The sequence below is a fragment of the Eleutherodactylus coqui genome, chromosome 3 (assembly GCF_035609145.1).
Source record: "Eleutherodactylus coqui strain aEleCoq1 chromosome 3, aEleCoq1.hap1, whole genome shotgun sequence".
Taxonomy (NCBI): Eukaryota; Metazoa; Chordata; class Amphibia; order Anura; family Eleutherodactylidae; genus Eleutherodactylus; species Eleutherodactylus coqui.
In genome coordinates, this window is record NC_089839.1 from 25543728 (window position 1) to 25566910 (window position 23183).

At 46.0% G+C, this 23183-nt stretch overlaps 1 protein-coding gene across 2 annotated transcripts in view; it reads left to right on the top strand.

The window, feature by feature from the left end:
- The window catches only part of LOC136620518 (class I histocompatibility antigen, F10 alpha chain-like), a 46740-nt gene extending 23744 nt beyond the window's left edge, over positions 1–22996 (top strand). Inside the window, exons 3-7 of one of the 2 annotated variants that reach the window (XM_066595350.1) lie at positions 677–955; positions 12704–12976; positions 16133–16231; positions 17797–17826; positions 19397–22996. In XM_066595350.1, the coding sequence (XP_066451447.1) occupies positions 677–955; positions 12704–12976; positions 16133–16231; positions 17797–17826; positions 19397–19470 (755 nt within the window). In that variant the 3' untranslated portion in view covers positions 19471–22996. The remainder of the gene's footprint in view (positions 1–676; positions 956–12703; positions 12977–16132; positions 16232–17796; positions 17827–19396) is intronic. The other variant, XM_066595351.1, reaches the window with a different exon arrangement.
- Positions 22997–23183: the final 187 nt, after the last annotated feature.

Below are 23183 nucleotides of genomic sequence, written 5' to 3' on the forward strand. Positions count from 1 at the left end.
TAATGTACAGAGAAGTGCAAATATGGGGGCATTAACCCCTTCCTCCCCCTGTTTCTCCATTACATCTATCAGTTAGGGTGACTACCCACTACAGTTGTTTTTCACTGCGAAATTCGCAGCATTTTCTTTTCTGCAGGGGTCTCTGGGGCTTGTAATGTTAAAATCGCGATTTCGCGGTAAATTGCGATTTTGCGTGAAAGCGATTTTAACATTACAAGTCCCATAGACCCCTGCAGAAAAGAAAACGCTGCGAATTTCGCAGTGAAAAAAAACTGTAGTGGGTAGTCACCCTTATAGACAACATGACGGTTACCTGCCCAGGTGCTGTATGTGGGCGGAGCCATCCACTATTACTCTAGCCTGTCAGTCACATGACTAGGGATGATGTAGCAGTACATACTGTGTTCAGCTCACTGAACTACAACCAGTAGCTGGCGGGGCATGCTGGGAACTGTAGTTCACACACAAGTGTTCACACCCGGCTGTTAATAAGCCGTGTTATAGACTGTATATAGTACATGTGAAGGACACGTATAACATCACATGAGGGACCTGTGTATATACTATGTACAGTATGTGTCATACACCTGTATATTACATGTCACACACATACACTGCACATATGACCCGTACATAACATACGTGTTCTGTATAACATGTTCTGTGATGTCTGCAGGTTTCCATTCCGTCCAGTGGATGATTGGCTGTGAGCTGGATGATGACGGCAGCATCAGAGGATATGATCAGCACAGATATGATGGAGGAGAGTTCATAGCGCTGGACACACAGACCTGGACATACACGGCCACCATGAGCCAGGCGCTGATCACCACACAGAGATGGAACAGTCCGGAAGAACGAGCGGGGGAGACAGTGAGGAATTATCTGGAGAATATCTGTATGGAGGGGCTGAAGAAATATGTGGAGAACGGGAGAGAAGAGCTGGAGAGGAGAGGTGAGGCTCATCATCATGTCATATGTGTGTGTGATGTATGATATGTGTGATGTATGATATGTGTGTGATATATGTGTGATATATATCTATGTGTGTGATGTGTTATATATGTGTGATATATGTGTGTGTGATGTATGGTATATGTGTGATGTATGATATATGTGTGATATATATGTGTGTGTGATGTATGGTATATGTCCCCTAATGAACTTTAGAATATTCTTCCTGCGCTAACATCGTCCTGTTCCTGCACCGCTGATCTCCGGATAAGCCGCCCGTCCTCAGGGTGATAGGCCGCCTGCAGACGAGTGGGTCGGATCCGGCGGCGAGGATTCTCGCCGCGCGATCCGACCCGAGCGCCTCCAGGGACGAGCGTGTACTCACCCGCGCCCGGCGGCCCCGGCTCTTTCATGTGCCGGCTGCCAGGAAGCCGGCGCATGCGCAGACCGGAGACGGCGGCCGGGTGAGTGACGTTTCTGTGCGAGGCTCTGTGAGCCCCGCACAGAAATAGGACTTGCCGGGGTTTGTTTGCAGCGCCAGATTTCGCGCGGCCAAACCGCGGCCGTCTGCATAGGAGTGCGTATTGTAATGCAGGCGGCCATAATGTGGATTATGATACGAGGCTCTTTTCTGCCTCTTGTGGCTTAGATACGGAGCTGCAGTGTGATTTATATATTAGTTTAGCAGTGTATTTATTATATAGCGATATTACAGTCCGGCCCCCCCTCTCTGCACTCAGTACAGAATACAGCCGGACTCTATCATAGCGCCATCTGGTGGTGCAGTATGATATATTCCGCTATTCTACTTTTATGGTAGTAACAGAACCGCCTCCATGCTCTCTTTACTGTAACTGATGTAGGCGTAAGACCAGGACACATTCTGACTTTTCTTCTGTTCTAGGCAAAAAGGTGAAATGACGCCCCACTAAGGCTGCCATCTTTTTCGCCAAAATGTCTGTCACCATTCTTATATTCCGGCGCTGTACTCTAAGGTCCATTGTATTAAAGTGCCAGCTGCCAAGGCCTCCTGTATTGTGTCACCAGTTCACCTTGTAGTGAGTCACGAGCAACAGACGCCCCTCATATTGTGGCTCTAGCTGCTGACACCTACATAATAATGTACAGGTAGTCCAGGGGCCCCCCATGACCTACTATAGTCAGGGGTATTACAGAATTCATGGGGCCCCTCGTGACCTACTATAGTCAGGGGGATTACAGAACTCATGGGGCCCCATTACAGAACTCCGAATCATTACCAAATAAAGCTTTATATATTTTTTCTAGTAAACAAGTTGTAGAACCCAGCAGACATAGCAGCTCAGCTCTAGTAGACCCAGTCAGATCCCAGCTCTACACAGTGATAGTGATTACAGTGCGGTTACCTCCAGTGGTTATAGGGGACGGCTGGTTTAGTTTTTCTTTCCTATATAGGATTACCATGAAGATTTCTCTGTAGACTCTTCCTGTTGTGTCGCTACTCCCTCCTCTCAGTATCCATCATAGTAATAGTGCCCCCACTAAATAAGTGCCCCCTCTGTGGCCTCATTTAGTAATTGTCCACACTCCCAAACCTCTGGTTGGACATCACCATTCTTACAAGCCACTTCTTTCTCACTCATGCTGTCAGTAGTGCTGGACGCAGTGCGAACCATGAAGAGGATAACCTGACTCTTCCCCCATGTATTAGTGCAGGAGACGGGGGAGGGGATGACGCTATCCTCTTCATAGAGCGCCTTGTGTCTGAAACTATTAGTAGTGTAGGAGGAGAAGTTGCTTGTAAGAGCATTGACTGGACATTCGGGAGTGGGTCTTGGCAGTTCGGTGGTAGGGTGGCACCATTCAGCCCCGTGCCCCACCCCGTCATAATTATTTTTTATTGGCAATTCATATTTTTGGTAAGACACAATTGCGGCCACTGGAGGTTTATGTCCGGCACCCCTGACACTTCCAAGCTGGATCCGGTGTTTGTTGCAGGGTCTCCAAGCCGTTACTGATCCAGATAGTCCCGGTAGTCTGGCTGCTGATGCTGCACTGGGCCGAGTCGCAGTACCCAACAGTCTGAACAGGAGTCTTGCAGTAATACAGGCTATAATCAGGGCCGGCAGCACAAGTGTATTAACGAGGTCCGGGCTACAATCAGGTCCGGCAGCACAAGTGTATTAACGAGGTCCAGGCTACAATCAGGGCTGGCAGCACAAGTGTATTAACGAGGTCCAGGCTGAACATCAGGGCCAGCAGCACAAGTGTATTAACGAGGTCTGGGCTGAACATCAGGGCAGGCAGCACAAGTGTATTAACGAGATCCAGGCTGAACATCAGGGTCGGCAGCACAAGTATATTAACGAGGTCCAGGCTGAACATCAGGGCCGGCAGCACAAGTGTATTAACGAGGTCCTGGCTACAATCAGGGCCAGCAGCACAAGTGTATTAACGAGGTCCAGGCTGAACATCAGGGCCGGCAGCACAAGTGTATTAACGAGGTCCAGGCTGAACATCAGGGCCGGCAGCACAAGTGTATTAACGAGGTCCAGGCTACAATCAGGGCCAGCAGCACAAGTGTATTAACGAGGTCCGGGCTGAACATAAGGGCCAGCAGCACAAGTGTATTAACGAGGTCCAGGCTGAACATCAGGGCCGGCAGCACAAGTGTATTAACGAGGTCCAGGCTACAATCAGGGCTGGCAGCACAAGTGTATTAACGAGGTCCGGGCTACAATCAGGGCTGGCAGCACAAGTGTATTAACCAGGTCCAGGCTGAACATCAGGGCCGGCAGCACAAGTGTATTAACGAGGGCAAGGCTGAACATCAGGGCCGTCATCACAAGTGTATTAACGAGGTCCAGGCTGAACATCAGGGCCGGCAGCACAAGTGTATTAACGAGGGCCAGGCTGAACATCAGGGCCGGCAGCACAAGTGTATTAACGAGGTCCAGGCTGAACATCAGGGCTGGTAGCACAAGTGTATTAACAAGGTCCAGGATGACCATCAGGGCCGGCAGCACAAGTGTATTAACGAGGGCCAGACGGAACATCAGGGCCGTCAGCACAAGTGTATTAACAAGGTCCAGGCTGAACATTAGGGCTGGCAGCACAAGTGTATTAACAAGGTCCAGGCTGAACATCAGGGCCGGCAGCACAAGTGTATTAACGAGGGCCAGGCTGAACATCAGGGCCGGCAGCACAAGTGTATTAACGAGGTCCAGGCTGAACATCAGGGCCGGCAGCACAAGTGTATTAACAAGGTCCAGGATGACCATCAGGGCCGGCAGCACAAGTGTATTAACGAGGGCCAGGCTGAACATCAGGGCCGGCAGCACAAGTGTATTAACGAGGTCCAGGCTACAATCAGGGCCGGCAGCACAAGTGTATTAACGAGGTCCAGGCTGAACATCAGGGCCGGCAGCACAAGTGTATTAAGGAGGGCCAGGCTGAACATCAGGGTCAGCAGCACAAGTGTATTAACGAGGTCCAGGCTGAACACCAGGGCCGGCAGCACAAGTGTAGTAACGAGGTCCAGGCTGAACATCAGGGCCGGCAGCACAAGTGTATTAACGAGGTCCAGGCTGAACATCAGGGCCGGCAGCACAAGTGTATTAACGAGGTCCAGGCTGAACATCAGGGCCGGCAGCACAAGTGTATTAAGGAGGGCCAGGCTGAACATCAGGGCCGGCAGCACAAGTGTATTAACGAGGTCCAGGCTGACCATCAGGGCTGGCAGCAAGCAGTACTACTGTCCAGAGTCAGAATGGTCAGAGTCAGGCAAGGATCAGCACCAGGATATACACAAATGGGGGCTTTACAAGAAGTGGCAGTAAGAGAGCAACTGATTAGGCATTCTCCATAAGGGAGAGGATGTATAATATAACAGGGAATGGCTGGTGATTGGTGGGGGATAGGATTCAGGAGCGCATATTACCCCTTTAAGAAAGGGGAAGGTAGGGTGTAGCAGCCCTATGGGCAGAGGACTGGGAGGTGGAGGTGCAGCATGGTGCATGCAAAAGTTTGCCGGACTGTAAACCTATGAATAGTTGAGCAGCAACTATTGGCCGCCATGACAGTTTATTACCGGCCAGGTAACAAGCCTACCTGCCATCGTGAACTCCCTGTTCCAGATGTTACAGTGCTGGAGGGGGTTCAAAGAAGGGCAACTAAATTAATACATGGAATGACGGGACTGGAATACCCAGAGAGGCGTCAAAATTGGGATTATTCACTCTGGAAAAAAGACGGCTATGGGGCGACCAAATAACTATGTATAAGTACATGAGGGGACAATACAAGGATCTCTTCCATGATCTGTTTATACCCAGGACTGCATCGGTAACGAGAGGACATCCGCTATGTCTAGAAGAAAGCAGGTTTCATCACCAACATAGAAGGGGGTTCTTTACTGTAAGAGCAGTGAGACTGTGGAACTCTCTGCCTGAGGGTGCGTTCACACGAGCGTAGGCGTATTTACGTTCGCACGAGCGCAGCGTATAATCGCCGGAAAGAACGTTTTTCGCCGATCACGACCAGAGCTAGAAAGCGTATTTTTGTTTGTTCCTACTTTTCAAACAGTCTTTTCGGCCATCGAATATTCGCCGACACGTATTTCGGTCGCGTATGTCCGTTTTTCCGCGGGTTGCCGTTTTTACGCGCTGTAAAATCGCTCATGTGAACGAATACATTCGGAACCATTGCCTCAGATGGTCACGTATATACGTTTGGTCGCAAAAACGTGCCGTTTATGCGCTCGTGTGAACGCACCCTGAGGACGTAGGGATGGCAAAATCCATAGAGGAGTTTAAGAGGGACTAGATGTCTTTCTCAAGCAGAAGGTCATTGCTGGATATAAACATTAGGTGACCAGCAGGTTGTTGATCCGGGTCTTACAGACAGGCGGGAACTATCAGAGGTTGATCCAGGGATTATTCTGACTGCCATTATGGAGTTGGGAAGGATTTTTTTTTCCCCGAAAGGGCTAATTGGCTTCTGCCTCTTGGGGTTTTTTGCTTTCCTCTGGATCAACAAGGAGGTTGAAACAGGCTAAATAAAGACAGTGTCCATCTAGTTCAGCCTAACATACTATGTTACTATGTAAGTTCTAAATCTGCGTGGCCCAACATGGTATTAGTGTAGTATTTAGAAAAAAAGATTTTTATCCCACCTTAGACGGCTTCTAGCTCCTGGTTCCATGCAGCAGGTGCGTCTCCAAGTGCTTGTACAGCCTTGCGGTCACTTTGGCTTTCTTTCACAAGTAAGTTCCATAGAAGGGGAGGCACTGGTATGACAAACTTGCTGCTTTATTGTTTAAAATATGTGCATATTCACAGAAAAGGAAGGACCGGTTTCAACTCTGTCAAGAGCCTTGATCACCTCATACCAGTGCCTCCCCTTCTATGGAATTTATTAGTGTAGTATGTCTACACCGGAATTGTAGGTGTGACCAGGCTGAGCTAGAGGTAATGCCCAGGTTACGCCCAGAGCTCCCGATTGGCTGTGGGATACATACACCTTCACCGAGCTGCTGAGAGATAGATCCGGTGCCTTGTTGCCATGGCAACTCACTGGCCCCGCCGTGATTTTTATTGCGGTGGACCGATGACCTCACAGGGGAAGCACGGTCCCTCTGTGAACCCCTTACATGCCACGATCTACATAGAGGTAGGGGTTAACTGCAGGGGTTGCTGCTCTGATGCACTCCCAGCTGATGCAGCAGGAGACCGACTATCACTGACAGCTGGCTCCCGCTGCCGGAGCTCGTCAATGTCGGGACTGATGGCAAAGCAGGACGCCTGTATCTGGCGTCCTGTTGCCATGACAGGACTAGGTGCACACGGTGCGATCCGAGGTTTCCCCATTGGAACCAAAATGAGAAACTCTGCAGTCCTCTGCTGCGGCTGATCACTACTTCCCTGAAGGGATGTGAGGCGGTTTTGAGCTAAAAATATCTCACATCCGAGGGAATATCGCATGTTGGCGAGCGCAATATCAATGAATGGCTAAGCGCTGCCTGTAATTGGCTGAGTGCTCAGCCAATCAGCACAGCCCTTTCAGGAAGCGGGGATTTTTAAATCCCCGCCTACTGAAAGAGCTTGACAGCAGGGGAGCCAGCTGGAGGACGCGCCTGAGCGGTGGAGAGGTAAATATATAATTTTATTTGTTCACCAGCTAGGGATGATTTTTAGGGAGGGCTTATATTTCAAGCTCTTCCCCGAAAATCATGCTGTGGGGGTTGCCTACAACCTACTGCTTTCAATGAGGCCGACAACAGCAGCGCTGACTCCATTGAAAGCAATGGGATAGCATCCTGGATTTCTGCCACAGCTGTGTCAGAGGATTCCTTCATCCCCGTGATCCCTGCAGGCATGAAGGAAACCCCTGTCATGGCTGTGGCAGAAGTCCACGATACACTCCCTATTTTTTCAATGGGGCTGGCGCTGCTGCTGCTACTGCCGGCCTCATTGAAAGCATTTAATGTTTTCACTCGCTCTCACAGCGCAAAAAAAAAATAGTGGGTAAAAGCCCTAACAATGCTTCATCCAACACAATGTTACTGCTTCCACCATGAAGACAAAGTGGAACAGAGTGGCACTAACCTCTCCGCTTCCCACCAGCCATGGGGTCACCTAAGGTTCCTGCAGCGCCTCCAGTGGGTGCACGGGGAGAGGGTGGAACTTGTCCATGTTCCCGCATGGCTCTTTATAGGTCAGCTGCTCCAGCCATTCCCTTTGTCCTGCGGTCGCTAGTGGACCCACCTCCAGCTGGGTTACTCTCACATCGAACCACCAGCTTCTAGGCTTGTATAGGCCATGATTGGAGGCGGGCTTCTGGAGCGCAAGGAGAGGGAGGAATGATCCCCTTCTGTGTGTTCTCTGTATAGGACATTTACCTGGCCTGGCATCTGCATGCAAACCTCCGACGGAGCTGTTCTTGGCCGGACAGAGCTTCAATTGAGCTCCCGGCTTCCAGGCCTATATAGGCCACAAGAGGGGCTGGACCTTTCATTGATGCAGGAAAGAAGTGAAACTTCCCATGCTAAGTGAGTTTGGTCTTTAACCCGTTAATGACTCAGCCCTTTTTTTTTCATTTTTGTTTTTTCCATCGCCCTTATAAAAAATCGTAACTCCTTTCTTTATCCATCAATGTCGCTGTATGAGGGCTTGTTTTTTGCAGGATGACTTGTATTTTTTAATGATACTGTTTACTGTACCATATAACGGACTGAAAAACGTAAAAAAAAAAATTTTAAGTGGAGTAAAATGAAAAAAAAAATTGCGATCTTTTGGTGCGTTTTGTTTCTACGGCGCACAAACTGCAACAAAAACGACATGATAACTTTATTTTATGGGTCAGTGCGATTACTGCGATACCAAACTTGTATCGCTTTTTCTGTACTATTATTTTTTTCAAAGACATTTAATTTTTTCTAAATTATTTTCTGCCGCCATCTTCTGCGCACAATAACTTTTTTATTTTTCCATCAGCATAGTTGTGAGGGCTCATTTCTTGTGAGACATCCTGTAGTTTATGTTGGCACCGTTTTGGAATACTAATGACTTTTTGATCACTTTTTATTGCATTTTTTTCTGGGAGACAGGGTGACCGAAAGTGCATTTCTGGTGTTCTTTAGTTTTTTTGGACGCCATTCACCGTGCGGGGTATATAATGCGTTACTTTGATAGATCAGAGTTTAACGGACGTGGGAATACCAAATATGTATTTTTTATTATTTAGATTCGTTTATTATAGATTAATGGCAAAAGGAGGGGAGTGATTTAAACTTTTATTACTTTTTTTTTTACAATTAGCAAAACTGGTTAGTCTTCTCGTGCCGGAACTAGCCATAAGACGAGGGTCCAGTACTTCACCACTTCCACCAGCTTCAGTAGCCTTCATCAGAGTGATGGTAGCTCCACGGGGTACAGCAGGATTCGCATTCCATTTACACCTCCCATCATAAACAACCATCAGCATTTCGATGATCACTGGCCTAAACTGGGTAACCTCTACCCTAACGGGCATTTGAGAGGAGCAACACAGAGCTAGACCATCAGATGTGCCCAGGGCCTGGCGGGTAGGTGTCCCCGTACACCATAATTACCTTGGACTACCACACATAGACGTTACCCTCACTACTAGTGGGAATAATAGTTGTACAGCCAGTATATGCCTACCAGCAATGCACTGTTATGGCAAGCATCAAGCAGCCACATTACTCCCATAGGAGAAGTAACTGAATTACAGCGAGACTCCAGATCCTCCATGACTATACAATTATACTTCAGGGGACAAGTAGTTACCAGCTGGTCATGACAATCATCCTCGATCTCATTACCCTCTTTTACAGGAGGAGTATTCAGTATGATTGGTCAATGATGACCACCGTCATTCATCACATTTCCCCCAACCATAGGAGGAGTAGTAGTAAGCTGTGTGACTATTTCACTATCAATCATAACAAGCATCCTCTATCTCATTACCCCCTACTATGGGAGGAGTAATGGTAGGACTGCGGGTCTGGATTTTGCATGATTATTCAATAATGACTACTGTCTTTCTCCACTTGACTCCCTTCCATAGGAGGAGTAATAGTAAGACGTCTGACTCTCCATCTCCGTATCACACAGGTTCAGTCAATAATGACAGCCATTCTCTATCTCATTACCCCCTTTTACAGGAGGAGTAATAGTAGGACTGTGGGTCTCCATGTTCTGCATGATTACTGGATGAGGTCTACTAGCATCCACCATATTACTCTCTTCCATAGGAGGAGTAATAGTAAGCTGTGTGACTCTTCCTCATATCGTGGGCATCGCACGGGTCCGGTCACTAATGATCTCTATCCTCTATACTATTACCCTCTCTTATATGAAGACTAATACTAGGACTGTGAGTCTCAGGTCCCCCATAACTACTCCTTCACGACTGCCGTCTTCCACCACATTACCCCATTCCATAGGAGGAGTAATTTTAGTGATGGCTGACTCTGTCTCTCCTGCCTCGGTCTAGCACATATCCAGTCTATAACAACAACTATACTCTATCGCATTACCCTCTTCTGAAGGAGTAATGGAAGGGCGAGGGGTCTCAGTTCCCTTGTGGCCATGGCTATGAAGTTCATCCGCCTTACACATCCCTTGTATGGGGAGAGCGATGGTAGTTCTATAAGACATTGTATACCTCATGACTACCCTCAAAGAAGAGCAACTAAACTAATACATGGAATGAAGGGACTGGAATATCCGGAGAGGCATCCAAATTGGGATTATATACCCGGGAAAAAGGATGGCTAAGGGGTGACCAAATAACTATGTATAAATACATGAGGGGACAATACAAGGATCTCTCCCAGGATCTGTTTACACCCAGGACTGCAACGGTAATGAGAGGGCATCTGCTACGTCTAGAAGAAAGCAGGTTTCATCACCAACACAGAAAGGGGTTCTTTACTGTAAGAGCAGTTAGACTGTGGAACTCTCTGCCTGAGGAAGTGGTGATGGCAAAATCCATAGAGAAGTTTAAAAGGGGACTAGATGTCTTTCTGGAGAGGAAGGATATTATAGGTTATAAATATTAGGTTAAGTGTCAATCCTGGTATACAGGCAGGTAGGAACTATTAGGGGTTGATCCAGGGAACAGTCTGATTGCCATTAGGGAGTCGGGAAGGAATTTTTTCCCCAAAAGGGCTAATTGGCTTCTGCTTTTGGGGATTTTTGCCTTCCTCTGGATCAACAACACAGGAGAGACAGGTTGGACTAGATGGACTTTGTCTTCAATCGGCCTTACGAACTATGTTACTATGTTACCCAGTGTTACAACCATCCTCCGCCTCATTGCCCATGACTAGATGGGGTCAAATTATTACTGCATTAATCCTATGACTCTCATGTCTATATCATCGTGAAGATGGAACAATACCTTTGCAGCGCCACCTATTGGTTGGCAGCATTCTTTTAAATCAATGTCAGACCCTTTAAACAAGTCTTTAAAACAATGATTGGGAATTGAAAGCCAAGCCAGAATCTATACACAGACAGCTGTTTCAGGATTTTTGCCCCTCATCAGTGTGCAGTAGGATCCTGGTTTGGCTAGTGAGAGGCCTGTGATGCGGGTCGGGAAGGTATTATCTATCCTTAAGGAGAGCCCCAGGTGTGTGAAGACACCTAGGAGGTGAGTCAGGGACTTAAAGGCCATGCATGCTTCTCTGGGAAATATATGCAAATAAGGAAGATGGAACAGCAGGTGGCGCTGCAGAGGTATTCACACACCTAGGGTCCCTCCTTAAGGAGAGATGATACCCCTCCCGATATACAATCATGACAAACAGCGGCTATCACATTATTCCTCTATGGCGGTGCTGTACAATGCTGTCTCAGTCATATATGATTACAGCAGATGTCGGGTCCCCTCAATAAGTATTCACTGGGGCAAAGTTATAGAATGTCGGCCATCATGACCATAACTGCCCGGTTATCGGCTGCCATCTAATCATCCTTTAGAATAAGATACATAAGGGCTCATGCCCACGACCATGAATTACACGTGTGTTGCACGCATGATACATGGTGAATGGAGGCAATGAAAGTCAATGGACCCTCATTGCTCCATGTACACCGGCGTGTGGGCACTGCGGATCAATACACAAGAGGAATGAATCGCAGCCAGCCTATTCTCTGCGCATCGTATGCAGCCCTTGTATGGGCTGCCTAACAATACACTGTCCATACAGAATACATTGTGTACAGCCAGCGTTTCCATACGCATGTTCAGAGCGGGGAATTACTTTTTTTTTTTTTTAAATACTGCGCATGTCTCTGATTTGTGGGCATGCGCAGTGCCATACTCTGTACTCTGCTGGACTGCGTATGTGTAAATCGCTGCAGCATGAGCCCCTATAGCTCCTCTGTCCCTTATGCATCGCAGTGTGAGACGGCCGCTCTTCTCCCTCCTCCTGAGGGGCACCTTGGTGTTTTATAGAAGCTACTGAGGAGCAGACCCACAAATATTGGGGATGAAGATATTTAGGAGCAGAGGGGGTGTAGCAGAGGGTCTCCTGGAGGCAGATGATGTCACGTTCCTCTGCCCCCCACCCTGGTGCATTATACAAATGTATGATGTAGAAACTAGAAAACCCAACAGACTACCGGGATAAGGGGCTAACTCACCTCTTGTTCTAGGGGGGGCCGGGGGGCATAAGTACCGTGTCCCCTTAGTGATAATGACATCAGATACTTAGAGGCCTGTAACTAGTCCAGATCTAGTGAGTTATATATCTCTGTGAGATCCATATGACTAATTATGATAAGTGTAACATTAAGTCCATCAGTCTAATAGGCACTGAGTATATTAACAAACACAATCACAGGAAGCAGCCATATAATGACCAATGTACTAATACAAGAGGGCAGGTAGAAGCACCACATCCCTCAACATGCAGACAGCCAGACTGCTATATGGAGGAGCCACCGCACAGGTGAAGGTACTGATGAGCAACCACTCACACCCCTCCTTATACTGAGGGGGGCGCTGCTGAGTACTATACCTGCACACAGATATGGCATACACTGGTCTGGTGCACTACACGTACTATGTGGCCTGACACAAGAAAGAGTCCCCAGAATGTCAGTGACTCAGTACTGCCCCCATGCATGTTATTCATATGCCCAGCTACTGGAGGGTCGGCTCTCGTTCTTACCGAGTGAAGATGTTTAGATGCGTCATCTTAATTCTTGTCATTCTATATTCTTCATTTTCCTTTCAGTTCGGCCAACGGTGAAGGTATCCGGTCAGCATAAAGATGGCACCTTGATGCTTCACTGTCAGGTGTACGGATTCCATCCCAGACGTGTGGATGTGAAGTGGATGAAGAACGGGGTGGACGACATTCCCACATATGAGACCACACATGTCCTCCCCAATCCTGACGGCACCTATCAGATCAGGGTCAGTGCGGATGTGATGCCCGGCGAGGACGACAGTTACTCCTGTTATGTGGATCACAGCAGCCTGGGGGCGCCGCTGAACATTGTGTGGGGTGAGTTGTATCCTTACTGGCTGGATGACAGAAGACTATGGAATATGTCATGACTGGCGATCACTACTGTGATATATAATTGTATGATCTATTGATCGATCGCCGGCATCTTAGTAAAGGGAATAACTTAGTTTGTGGTGATCAGAGGTGATGGGTTCCCTTTAACCCCTTGAGTGGTGGGTTTCCTACCACCCTGCCGTGCCCACCAGGGCAGGTTTTTTAAAATGGTCTAATCATTGAATTTCAACTAATTTTGCAGTTGCGTCCCAAGAGCCATAACTTTTTCATTTTTCCATTGACACGGCCATATAAGGGCTTGTTTTTTGCGGGACAAGTTGTGATTTTTTTAAACAGGGGGGAGGAAAAAAAGAAATGGGGAAAAAAGAAAAAAAGGGGCCATGTCATTAAGGGGTTAAATAATGTATTAACTTCCTTCTCTGGGTCATTATGACGCATGGATACCACATGTGTGATTGTATTTTTGATTTTTTACAAAGTAAAGGGAAACAAGTGTTTTTATTTTTTTTTTTTATTATTTTTTTACTTTTTTTTTTTGTCCCTTTAGGGGACTTCCACAGGGACCCATCAGGACCCCTGATCACATTTCGGGGGTCCGATGGTGACAGCCCTTTACATGCTGCAGTCACATAGACTGCAGCATGTAAAGGGTTAACACAGCAGAGATCGGAGGTTTTCTCTGATCTCTGCTGTAAGAGCACCAAGCTCTCCTTGCCACAGAGACCATCGGCTTGCTTCTGACAAGCCGATGGTCTCTATGGCAACCTGTAAACGAAGCAGGAGATTGCCGGCAGATCGGCAATATCTTCTGCTGGTTTTTCAAAGCCCTTGCTTTGTTCTCTGTGGGACTGTGCAGGCAGAGCACACTGTCACAGCTTGTGGCATTGTGCTCTGCAGCTCCCATAGTGATACATAGCCCGGAAATCTTCCGGGCTATGTTGCTATGAGCTGTGGAGCTTGTCCCGGAAAATTTCCGGGCGTGCCACTCAAGGGGTTAAAGGACCGTCTGGTCACCTAAAAAGATTTTTTTTTATATGGGCAGGAGAGAAACAGATTACCCACTGGAGGCGAAATCTACAACAAACCCCGAGGTCCGCTCTCTGTCTTGGTGACATAGCCAGAAGAATGCATCACTTCCTGCTCTTCGCCCCATGGGTCACCCTCCGTCTCTCCCCGGCTGCTTTGTAACATAGCAGTCGTATTGCCGCACATGTCATCTGGATCTGTTGTGGGTGCTTTGATCATTAGTAAGGATGTTTCTAGAGCAGCACTGATGGTTACGGTACCAGCAGCAGTGTGTAATGACATGTGGGGGATAGGACTGGTGTTGGGGGAGAAGGACCTGCGAGGAGACAATGCAGCGGTCAGACATCCCATTTAATGGGAAACAGCTAAATAGTTCCACTACTGATCCCTCCCCCATTTTAGGGGTCCGATAATCCCCTGAGCTCTAGACATACAGATGTGACACATTGTACCCTGATTGTGAGATCATTGCAGAAAGTTATCTTATCTTAACTCATTAAGGCCCATTTACACGTAACGATTATCGCTCAAAATTTGTTCGAATGATGCCTTTTGAGTGATAGTCGTTGCGTGTAAATGCTGCCATCGTTTGCTTTTCAGCCAAACAATGATTTTTAGTTCAGCATGAAGACCTGCTTATAGCAGGGACCGCAGGCTGTGTTCTCCGCGGGCAGCGCTGATAACATTGTTATTAGCTGGCAGCTCTCAGCAGAGCAAAGGGCATGTAATTGAAGAACAGACCGCCTGCTGTTCTGTAATTACATCTCCTGACGGATCAGTAACATGCAAATGATGTTAATTAGCTGCTAATGGACATTAGTGCTCATTAGTAGTTATGCAAAATGATCACTCAAACTGTTTTTTTAAACAATCATCTTTACGTGTAAATGGGGCTGATCTCTTATCATAACAAAGTCCATTGTAAAGTAATTCAAAGTTGCATTAAGAGTGAAGCTAAAGAAAGACCCGTCTGTATGTATATCCCAATGAATCTGTTCTTGTTGAACGTGTTATTGACTCAGGATCTAGTAAACCAGTCACAGTTTAACCCCTCACACCCCATGAGATACATGTACAGTAGTGCTCAAAAATAGCATCATAAACCTGATAAATCCCTGTTTTTACCCATTACTACCGCTCCTCCCTGTATCCACACAGCATATAGCAGCGCTGGATTTTCCTTTCTCACTTTGTGAATTATAACTCTGTTCACCCTGTGATTATCCCGCTGTCTACAACCGAGGTCCCACAACCCGGGTATTTCCATTGACGCTCTCCCGGTCATCTTCCTTGACAGGATTATCTCTGTGAGGTTTTGTGACTGCCTACATGGACCATAGGTGAGGTCATCCAACAGCCCCCACACCAGATGAGTCCATCTGCACTTTATATTTAAACTATTCATTACGTATTCTTACTTCTCCTCCTTGGAGCGCAGGCACTACTTTAACATGATGTTACAGCGAGCTTTCAAACCTACTCAGGGTTCTTCCTCAGGCAAATGGAACAGATCTGAAGATGCAGTTATATAAATAGATATACACATGATCACATGGGAGGGCACAGACATGGTGTGATTAATTTGCACTTAGATAAATACCAGAAAGGGATGAGCAGAACAGTAAATACCTAGTCCAGTGACAAGGGAGAGGAAAGTTGCCTGGCCTCTAAATTGGTGTTAGGGGGTCACCAGGCCAGTGTGTTACCTCTGCTCATATTCTCCACTGAAGCAACCCCCCCCCCCTCCCCTCCGAGATTCATTTTGTTTTTGATAGTATCAAACATGGTCATAAATTTGTACTCCCAAGTTCTTCCATGATGTTGGAATTTGAAATTGTCTTTAAGTATAATAACTTGCATATATTCTATGTTGTGTCTGTGACTAGAATAATGTGGCTGAGCGCCCCTCACATGTTGTCCCGGAAAATAGTCATGTGAATGGGCCATAAGAGGGAGTTATGTGAAGAGATCTAAACCTAGATCCTGCACATGTATGTGATACTATTACACTACACGTATGTCGTTACTACAGCGGGGGAGACTCTCGTGTGGATCTCTGATACATGAAGCTCTCAGTATAATCCGCAGCTCATCGTTACCCTTCTGTTTTCTAACCAGAACCTCCGAGTTCCTGGGTGACACCGGTGGCCGTCGCTGTGGTGGTCGTCGCTCTTCTTGTTGCTGCGGTTGTTGGATTTCTCCTATATAGTAGTAAGTATCAGTATAGCGCTATATTCACACCGCCGGATACATGTTGTGCTGAAGAAAAACCGGGAGCAAAACCCTTTAGAAGCCCATGATGATCACGGATCCCTCACATTGTGCGCTATTCAAGGCTGTGGAAATGGATGAGAATACAACAAGCAGATGGATTTCATGTAGATCATCAGTCCGTGTGAAACATCAGCCTAGTGAATGGCCTCATGGACTGTTATGGAGATTCTCATTTACAGGAGCGGACGAGCCGGTGACGTCATCAGTTCACACTCAGGCAGTCTGTTTAGACAAATTACCGTTGGGAATCGTGAACTTCTCGTTCACTTATCGTTTAGTGTTTTCTCATTCCTGTGAAACATAATGACTGATCGGTGTTTAACCGCAACGAGAAGCCAACGAGCCGACGATGATTTTATGTCGGCTGAAGCTGAATGATGAATGAGAAGCGCACAACTCTGATTTGTTGTTCAATTATATGATTTTTAATGTTAGTCTTTCCGTCTAAACGCACCTTAAGGCTGGGTTCATACGGGGCGGAATCTCCACCCGCGGCTCCTAAACCCGGGATTAGTCAGCAGACTGGACGAGATTTTGCAAAAATCTCGTGCACACGCTGCGGCCAATCCATTGCGGCAAAGGCGGGCGGACACGGACATAAGGGTGCGGAATTCAGTTCCGCGTCATGTCAATTCTTTTTTCGTTTCTGCTGTGGCCTCTTTCCTTTCCATGGGGAGAGAGAACCGCAGTGGAATGCCGATGGCGAAACCGCTCCAAGTCTTCTAGAATTCTGCCTAAAGGGGTTCTGTCAGTAAAAAAAATAAGAAAATTCTACACTCGCCTATTCCTCCCCCATCAGTCTTCTTACCAGATCTTCTCTTCGCTGAACTTCTCTGATCTCCTGCAGTCCCCCCTGGCAATGTACGTTATGTCACTAGTTCACAGCCTAGCAGGGAGTGCCGAGCTGTTGCAGATACCGTGCATGCGTACTGTCTCTGCAATAGATCAGCATTCCTTCCTAGCCAGTGAATTCTGAGTCACAGACACGTGACCTTCACTGACCTGCAGGGAGAGGAATGCGAGGAATGCAGGCTTCATAACAAGGAGAAGAGGATTCGAGCGGCCGGAGGTGAGATGACCCGGGGGGGACTAGAGAAGATCAGCGAGGAGAAGATGGTGTAAGGAGTCTGGTTGGGAAAGAATATGTCAGTATAGATTTTATGATAAAACCCCTTTAAGCCAAAATAAGTGTTGTAAGGTCCGTCAAAGGAGTCTAAAGATGAGCCAGATTTCTCACCCATGAGCCACTATGATAAATCTGCCCTCCTCAGACTCCGGTGCGCACATCAGGCTTAGTTTGTACTTCATTCCTCGGGATCAAGATAATCAGCACAATATCCAAAACGAATAAAAGCCCCATCAGTCCCCCAACATGGGGGGGGGGGGGTGACTGGACATTTCCATAAGAGTCGGCTGATTGTTCCCAGAATTCCTCTCTCATCTGTCACCAATTATAATGGACTCTTCAGGTTTCCTAATTTCATCTCCTCTTCTCATTTTAGGAAATAAAGCCGGCTACAGGACGGCCAGCAGTGAGTATTCTGTGTCTGCGGCTCCGCTGGGGGGTCTCACTATTGGTGACGATGACTAATGTGCTGTTAGTGATGGAGTATGGAGGACAGTATATGATGTATATGAGAGCGGCTGTGACTGCGACTCCCAAGTTGTGGAGACAGTGAAGTGTATTGTTGGCTTCCATTCATGTCTATGAGAGATACAGAAAGACATCGAACATCCATCCTGTTACTGTAATCTGATTCATCTCTGGCCGTGGCATACAGATGGGTATTCCCATATCCGCCAGGGCCGACTGAGATGACAATACCCCTTTAAGTGAAGTTTTATAATAATCCTCAGTTTAAGGCCATTTTCACATGGCTGAGAAAATTGTGCAAGATTTGTGCTTTGTGAGACGCACAAATATTAAGCCCATTCCTTTGATTGGGGTTATACACATGAGTGACTTTTCTTTTTTTTCCCGCATCGCGGTGCAGGAAAAAAATAAATCGCAGCACATCCTATCACATTTTCCTATTGTTTTCAATGCGGCCGATGGCACCTTCATGCAACGTGCGATAACAGGTCTTCCCCATTAAAAACAATGGGAGACACTCTGCGATCCTCCACAGCTGTCAGCCACGGCGGAGGATTGCTACTTCTCCAATGTGATGCAAGGTGGGTTTGATATAAAAACGCCTCGTATCTGCGGTGAACTTGCATGTTAGCGAGTGCGATATGGGCTGTGATTCAGGGATCGATATCGCACTCGCCCATGTGATATTAGCCCAAAGGTATTGCTCCACCATGGACATCACTGTAATATGGGAGCCGCCTTGGCAGATTTGTTGGGTAAAGTCACGGCCGGCCAGATATTTTCCCACTGATGTCAGGAAAATACTATGCATGTGAAGTCACATGACCGTCCGCAGAACGGAGATAATCGCTGTCTGGACGAAACTAAATCAGAAGGATTTTCTGCCATCCATGAATGAGGAAAAAATAACAAACAATCTGTACAAAAACTGTAAAGCAAAGAATTTACAAAGTTCCTAAACTTTACATTTTAGCTTAAAACATTAATGTGGAATGTCGCTTTTACATCATTTCCTATTTTTGCAGCTTCAGAAACATCATCTGACTCTAATAATACCGCCAGAGCCTAAAGGTGAGTGATAATGTCTTATATAAGCGCTGCCGCCATGTAATGAGATGTGGAATGTGCTGCTGCGTAGGATATCCAGGAAAGCGCTGTATGTTTGTGACTGAAGTATAGAAGTTCAGCTGTTGGAGGCGTCTGCTGACAAGATTGTTGACCGTTTCCAATGAAAACCAGCTTAGTGTGATAACAGCTCAGGACCGGTGCGAAGCATGTGATATAATTCTATCTACAGCTCTGTCCATTATATATAAGCTATATACAGTGCTGCTCCGAGCCGTCGGGTCCTTTACAATATGTTGGTTCTCACTTCCTGCTGTAATAACACTCATGTAATATTATACTGTATTGTCTCCTGTTCTAGAAGGTTATTGAGCATTTAGGGTATTATCAGCCCCGTACAATGACCTCTGATGGGAATGTTCTCTACTATTCTCTCATTACAGAACCGGACAAGTTTTCTTCTGGGATCCAACAATTCTCCCCTATAAATCTGTCATTATTTCCTTGTGTGATATAAGAGGATCCTGCGGATACAAGAATCTCAGTCTGTTCAGCCGAATCCTCGTATATAACAGCCTCTCTGGCAATATCACCCACAGGAACATCTCCCAAAGCTGAAGAGAGTGGAAGTTCCTAAGTTCTGCCACTTCTGTTCCCCATAGAGGTTACTCTACTGCTGGGATTTGTAGTGTTCACTGAGCGTCCAGCCGGCGCCTGACGGGTCATTGATATGATGGGACACTGATGGAAATATTCATCTGATGACTTCCTAATAATCACTATGTGCCGTCAGGGTGTCACCGGAGGTCCCCACTACATGGGTAATAAGGTACATTTACACACAACGAAGATCGCTCCTAATTCGCTCAAAAGCCATCTTTTGAGCGATAATCGCTGTGTGTAAATGTGTTCCCATTGGGCACTTACCGGGCAGGTCTCGTCCATCGCTGAGTTCAGCTCTGCATAAAACCCATCCTCGGATCAAATGCTGAGTTCTCAGCGGGCAGCGCTAATAAGTGCTGATAACATTCTTTCAGCTGCTGTCCCACTGGAGAACAATAGTGATGTATTTAGAGAACAGACCACCCACTGTTCTCTAAATACATGCAAATGACGCTGCTTGTTGTCTAATGGGCTGATTAACCCATTAGTAGCTAATGCAAAATGATCGCTCACAACTGTCAGTTTCTGACGAATTCTGAGCGATCATCTTTGTGTGTAAATGGATCTTTATCCATTTTGCTCTGAGGACATATTAGAGGGAGGGGGATTTTCTGTGTGTGGAAAGGTCTTTAACCCCTTAATGATGCGGCCCTTTTTCTTTTTCCATTTTCGTTTTTTCCTCCCCCCATCGACGTCGCTGTATGAGGGCTTGTTTTTTGCGGGCCGAGTTGTATTTTTCAATGGTGCTATTTAAAGTACCATATAATGTACTGAAAAACTTTTAAAAAATTCTAAGTGGAGTAAAATGGAAAAAAAAACAACGACATTTCGCCATCTTTTAGTACGTCTTGTTTCTACGGCGCACAAACAGCAAAAAAAATGACATGATAACTTTATTCTATGGGTCGGTACGATTACTACGATACCAAACTTGTATAGTTTTTTTTTTATATACTCCTCTTTTTTTTTTTCAAAGACATTTAATTTTTTTCAATTATTTTCTGTGGTCATTTTGTGCGCGCTGATAACTTTTTTATTTTTCCGTCGACATAATTTATCAAGATCTCATTTTTTGCAGGATGTTCTGTAGTTTCTGATAGTATCAATTTGGAATGCATACGACTTTTTGATCGCTTTTTATTGCATTTTTTTCTGGGAGATAGGGTAACTGAAAAAGTGTATTTCTGGTGTTCTTTATTTTTTTTTTTCGGACGACGTTCACCGTGCGGGAAAAATAATGCACTACTTTGATAGTTTGGACTTTTACGGACGCAGCGATACCAAATACATATTTTTAATTTATTATTTAGATTTTTTCATAATAGATATGGCAAAAGGGGGGTGATTTAAAACTTTTACAACTTTTTTTTTCAATTAAAAAAACTTTATTGTTTTTTTTTTCACATTGCTTTGAAGTCCCCCTGGGGGACTTTAATATGCGATGCTTTGATCGCTCCTGCAGTATGACGTAATGCTATAGCTGACGCCCGCACTGTATGAAGAGAGGTTGCCATGCAACCTCTCTTCATACATACCCCGCGACTCAATGACGTACCTATACGTCATTGGTTGTAAAGGGGTTAAAGAGGCTGACTTAAAGGGGTTGTCCCAACTTGACAACCTTTGACCATGTGCTCTGCTAGAACATATGGATGTCACAGAAGGCGTCCTCTTAGGGCTGTGGAGAAAACATCAGGTTGTGGGTGAAGTCAATAAAAATATGCCAGCTCCAAATAAAGATGTTATATATTAGCGTACAATAATCCTGATGTCACCATTTACTGCAGTACATGTATTACTGTTTATTATACATGAGCCATTTATGAAGGAGTCAGAGGTTCGGCTTACTGACTCCTCGGCTCTTACTTGAGATGCCCCTTTATCAGCCATAAAGGAAAGCTGCTGGAAAGAGCTGCTGCAGGGAATGTGTGCCCACCAGCAGGTCCCCAGCCATAATGACTGATCAGCGGTAGTTTCAGCGGTCGGACCCGGGAGATCAGCTTTCCTGGGAGAACTATTAAGAGGATCCAATAGTAAATGACATTTGTGATACATTTGTTATCCGGCCGGTTCTCTTCTGATCGGACCGTCTCACGTTCTGCTGATGTTTCCTTTACATTCCCTTGATAATTACAATAAGGTTTCGGGGTTCAGGCTTTACAGTTTTCACTATCTTACACTAATTTACCATAAAAGTGCCTTACAGCTTATAACATGGGGGACAGGATCGGCTTATATAACATTATATCGCTTTATTTCAGGCTCTTCATATCTTCAGTAGGGATTTCAGTTACATTTTATTGTATTTCATGATTTGATGTAATTTAGTGGATTGTTTTGTGTTTGTACCACGTGATATCAGCGCAGGAGACGTCACACCGCACAGGTAACAGTTGTATCTGATGTAAGGCACAGTTATCCGTTCCTCCATATTACAGGGAGATGTCTGCTGTAAATAGACTAAAGAATAGTTCTTAATCCCTCCAGTCCTCACACTGCAGACCCCATACAAGATCCAGCTCAGGAGCGCCCCCCGCTGGCCGCTCTGCACGGATTAGTCATATCACATCTACAATACAGGGAAACAACGCTCCCTGCACCTTACGTTCCTGCGTGAAGAGGGTGAGTGGGGGTTGGGTTACTTGGGGACCCCTGATAGTGATGCCAGGAGACCATGAGACTAATGAGGGGTCAGTAAAGGCCCATTTAGACACAACGATTCTCGCTCGAAAAAACGTCTTTTGAGCGATAATCGTTGTGTTCATGTACATGGCAAGATGATTGCTCAAACTGTAGTTTGAGTGACACTTTTGAGCGTTCAGTTTGCATAAGTGTGTAAAAGAAGGCTCACGGTGTATTGAGAAGACAAGCGGGACCGCTATCTTCTGCATACAGCAATTGTTTTCTCGGAGCGCTCAGCTGGTATACACCTGAGAGTTCTCCATAAGCCCCCTTTAGATCTCATCTCGGCCACCCATGTGTCTATATAGATGCACTAACCAGTTTATTGTATGGATGTATAGGCTTGCTGAGATGTAGTTTTGCCTACAGAATGGGGGTAATTATTACTGTGTGAACAAGTACAGATGGAGCAAAGTTTTACTTGATTTACCTGTTATGACTTTCTGTGCTGCAGTTTGTTTACACTTAAATTGCTTTACAATGGCTTCTGTTATGTTAAGAGCAAAATAAGTTTTGAATAACATAATCTAACTTGTCTCAGAAAGGAATGTCAGTCAAATTAAACCTTGCTACATCTGTAAACAGGATGACAATGTAAGCGCTTCTACTGTCTGAAATAAATCCATCTTGCACTTTTTTCTGTTTACTGACCTTTTGTTGATTAAATCTATCAATAAAGTACATTTGTACAAAGATCACATCTGTTGTCTTCCTGGCGCTGCATGGTGACTAATGATAGAAGTCTGACCAAGAAAGTTGATGAACTGTAAGTAATAATATCTAAGAAACTACAACATAGTGGGAATAACTGAGACCTGGTTGGGTGAAAGCTGGGACTGGACGGTGAACTTACAGGGTTACAGTCTGTTCAGAGGAGATTGTAAA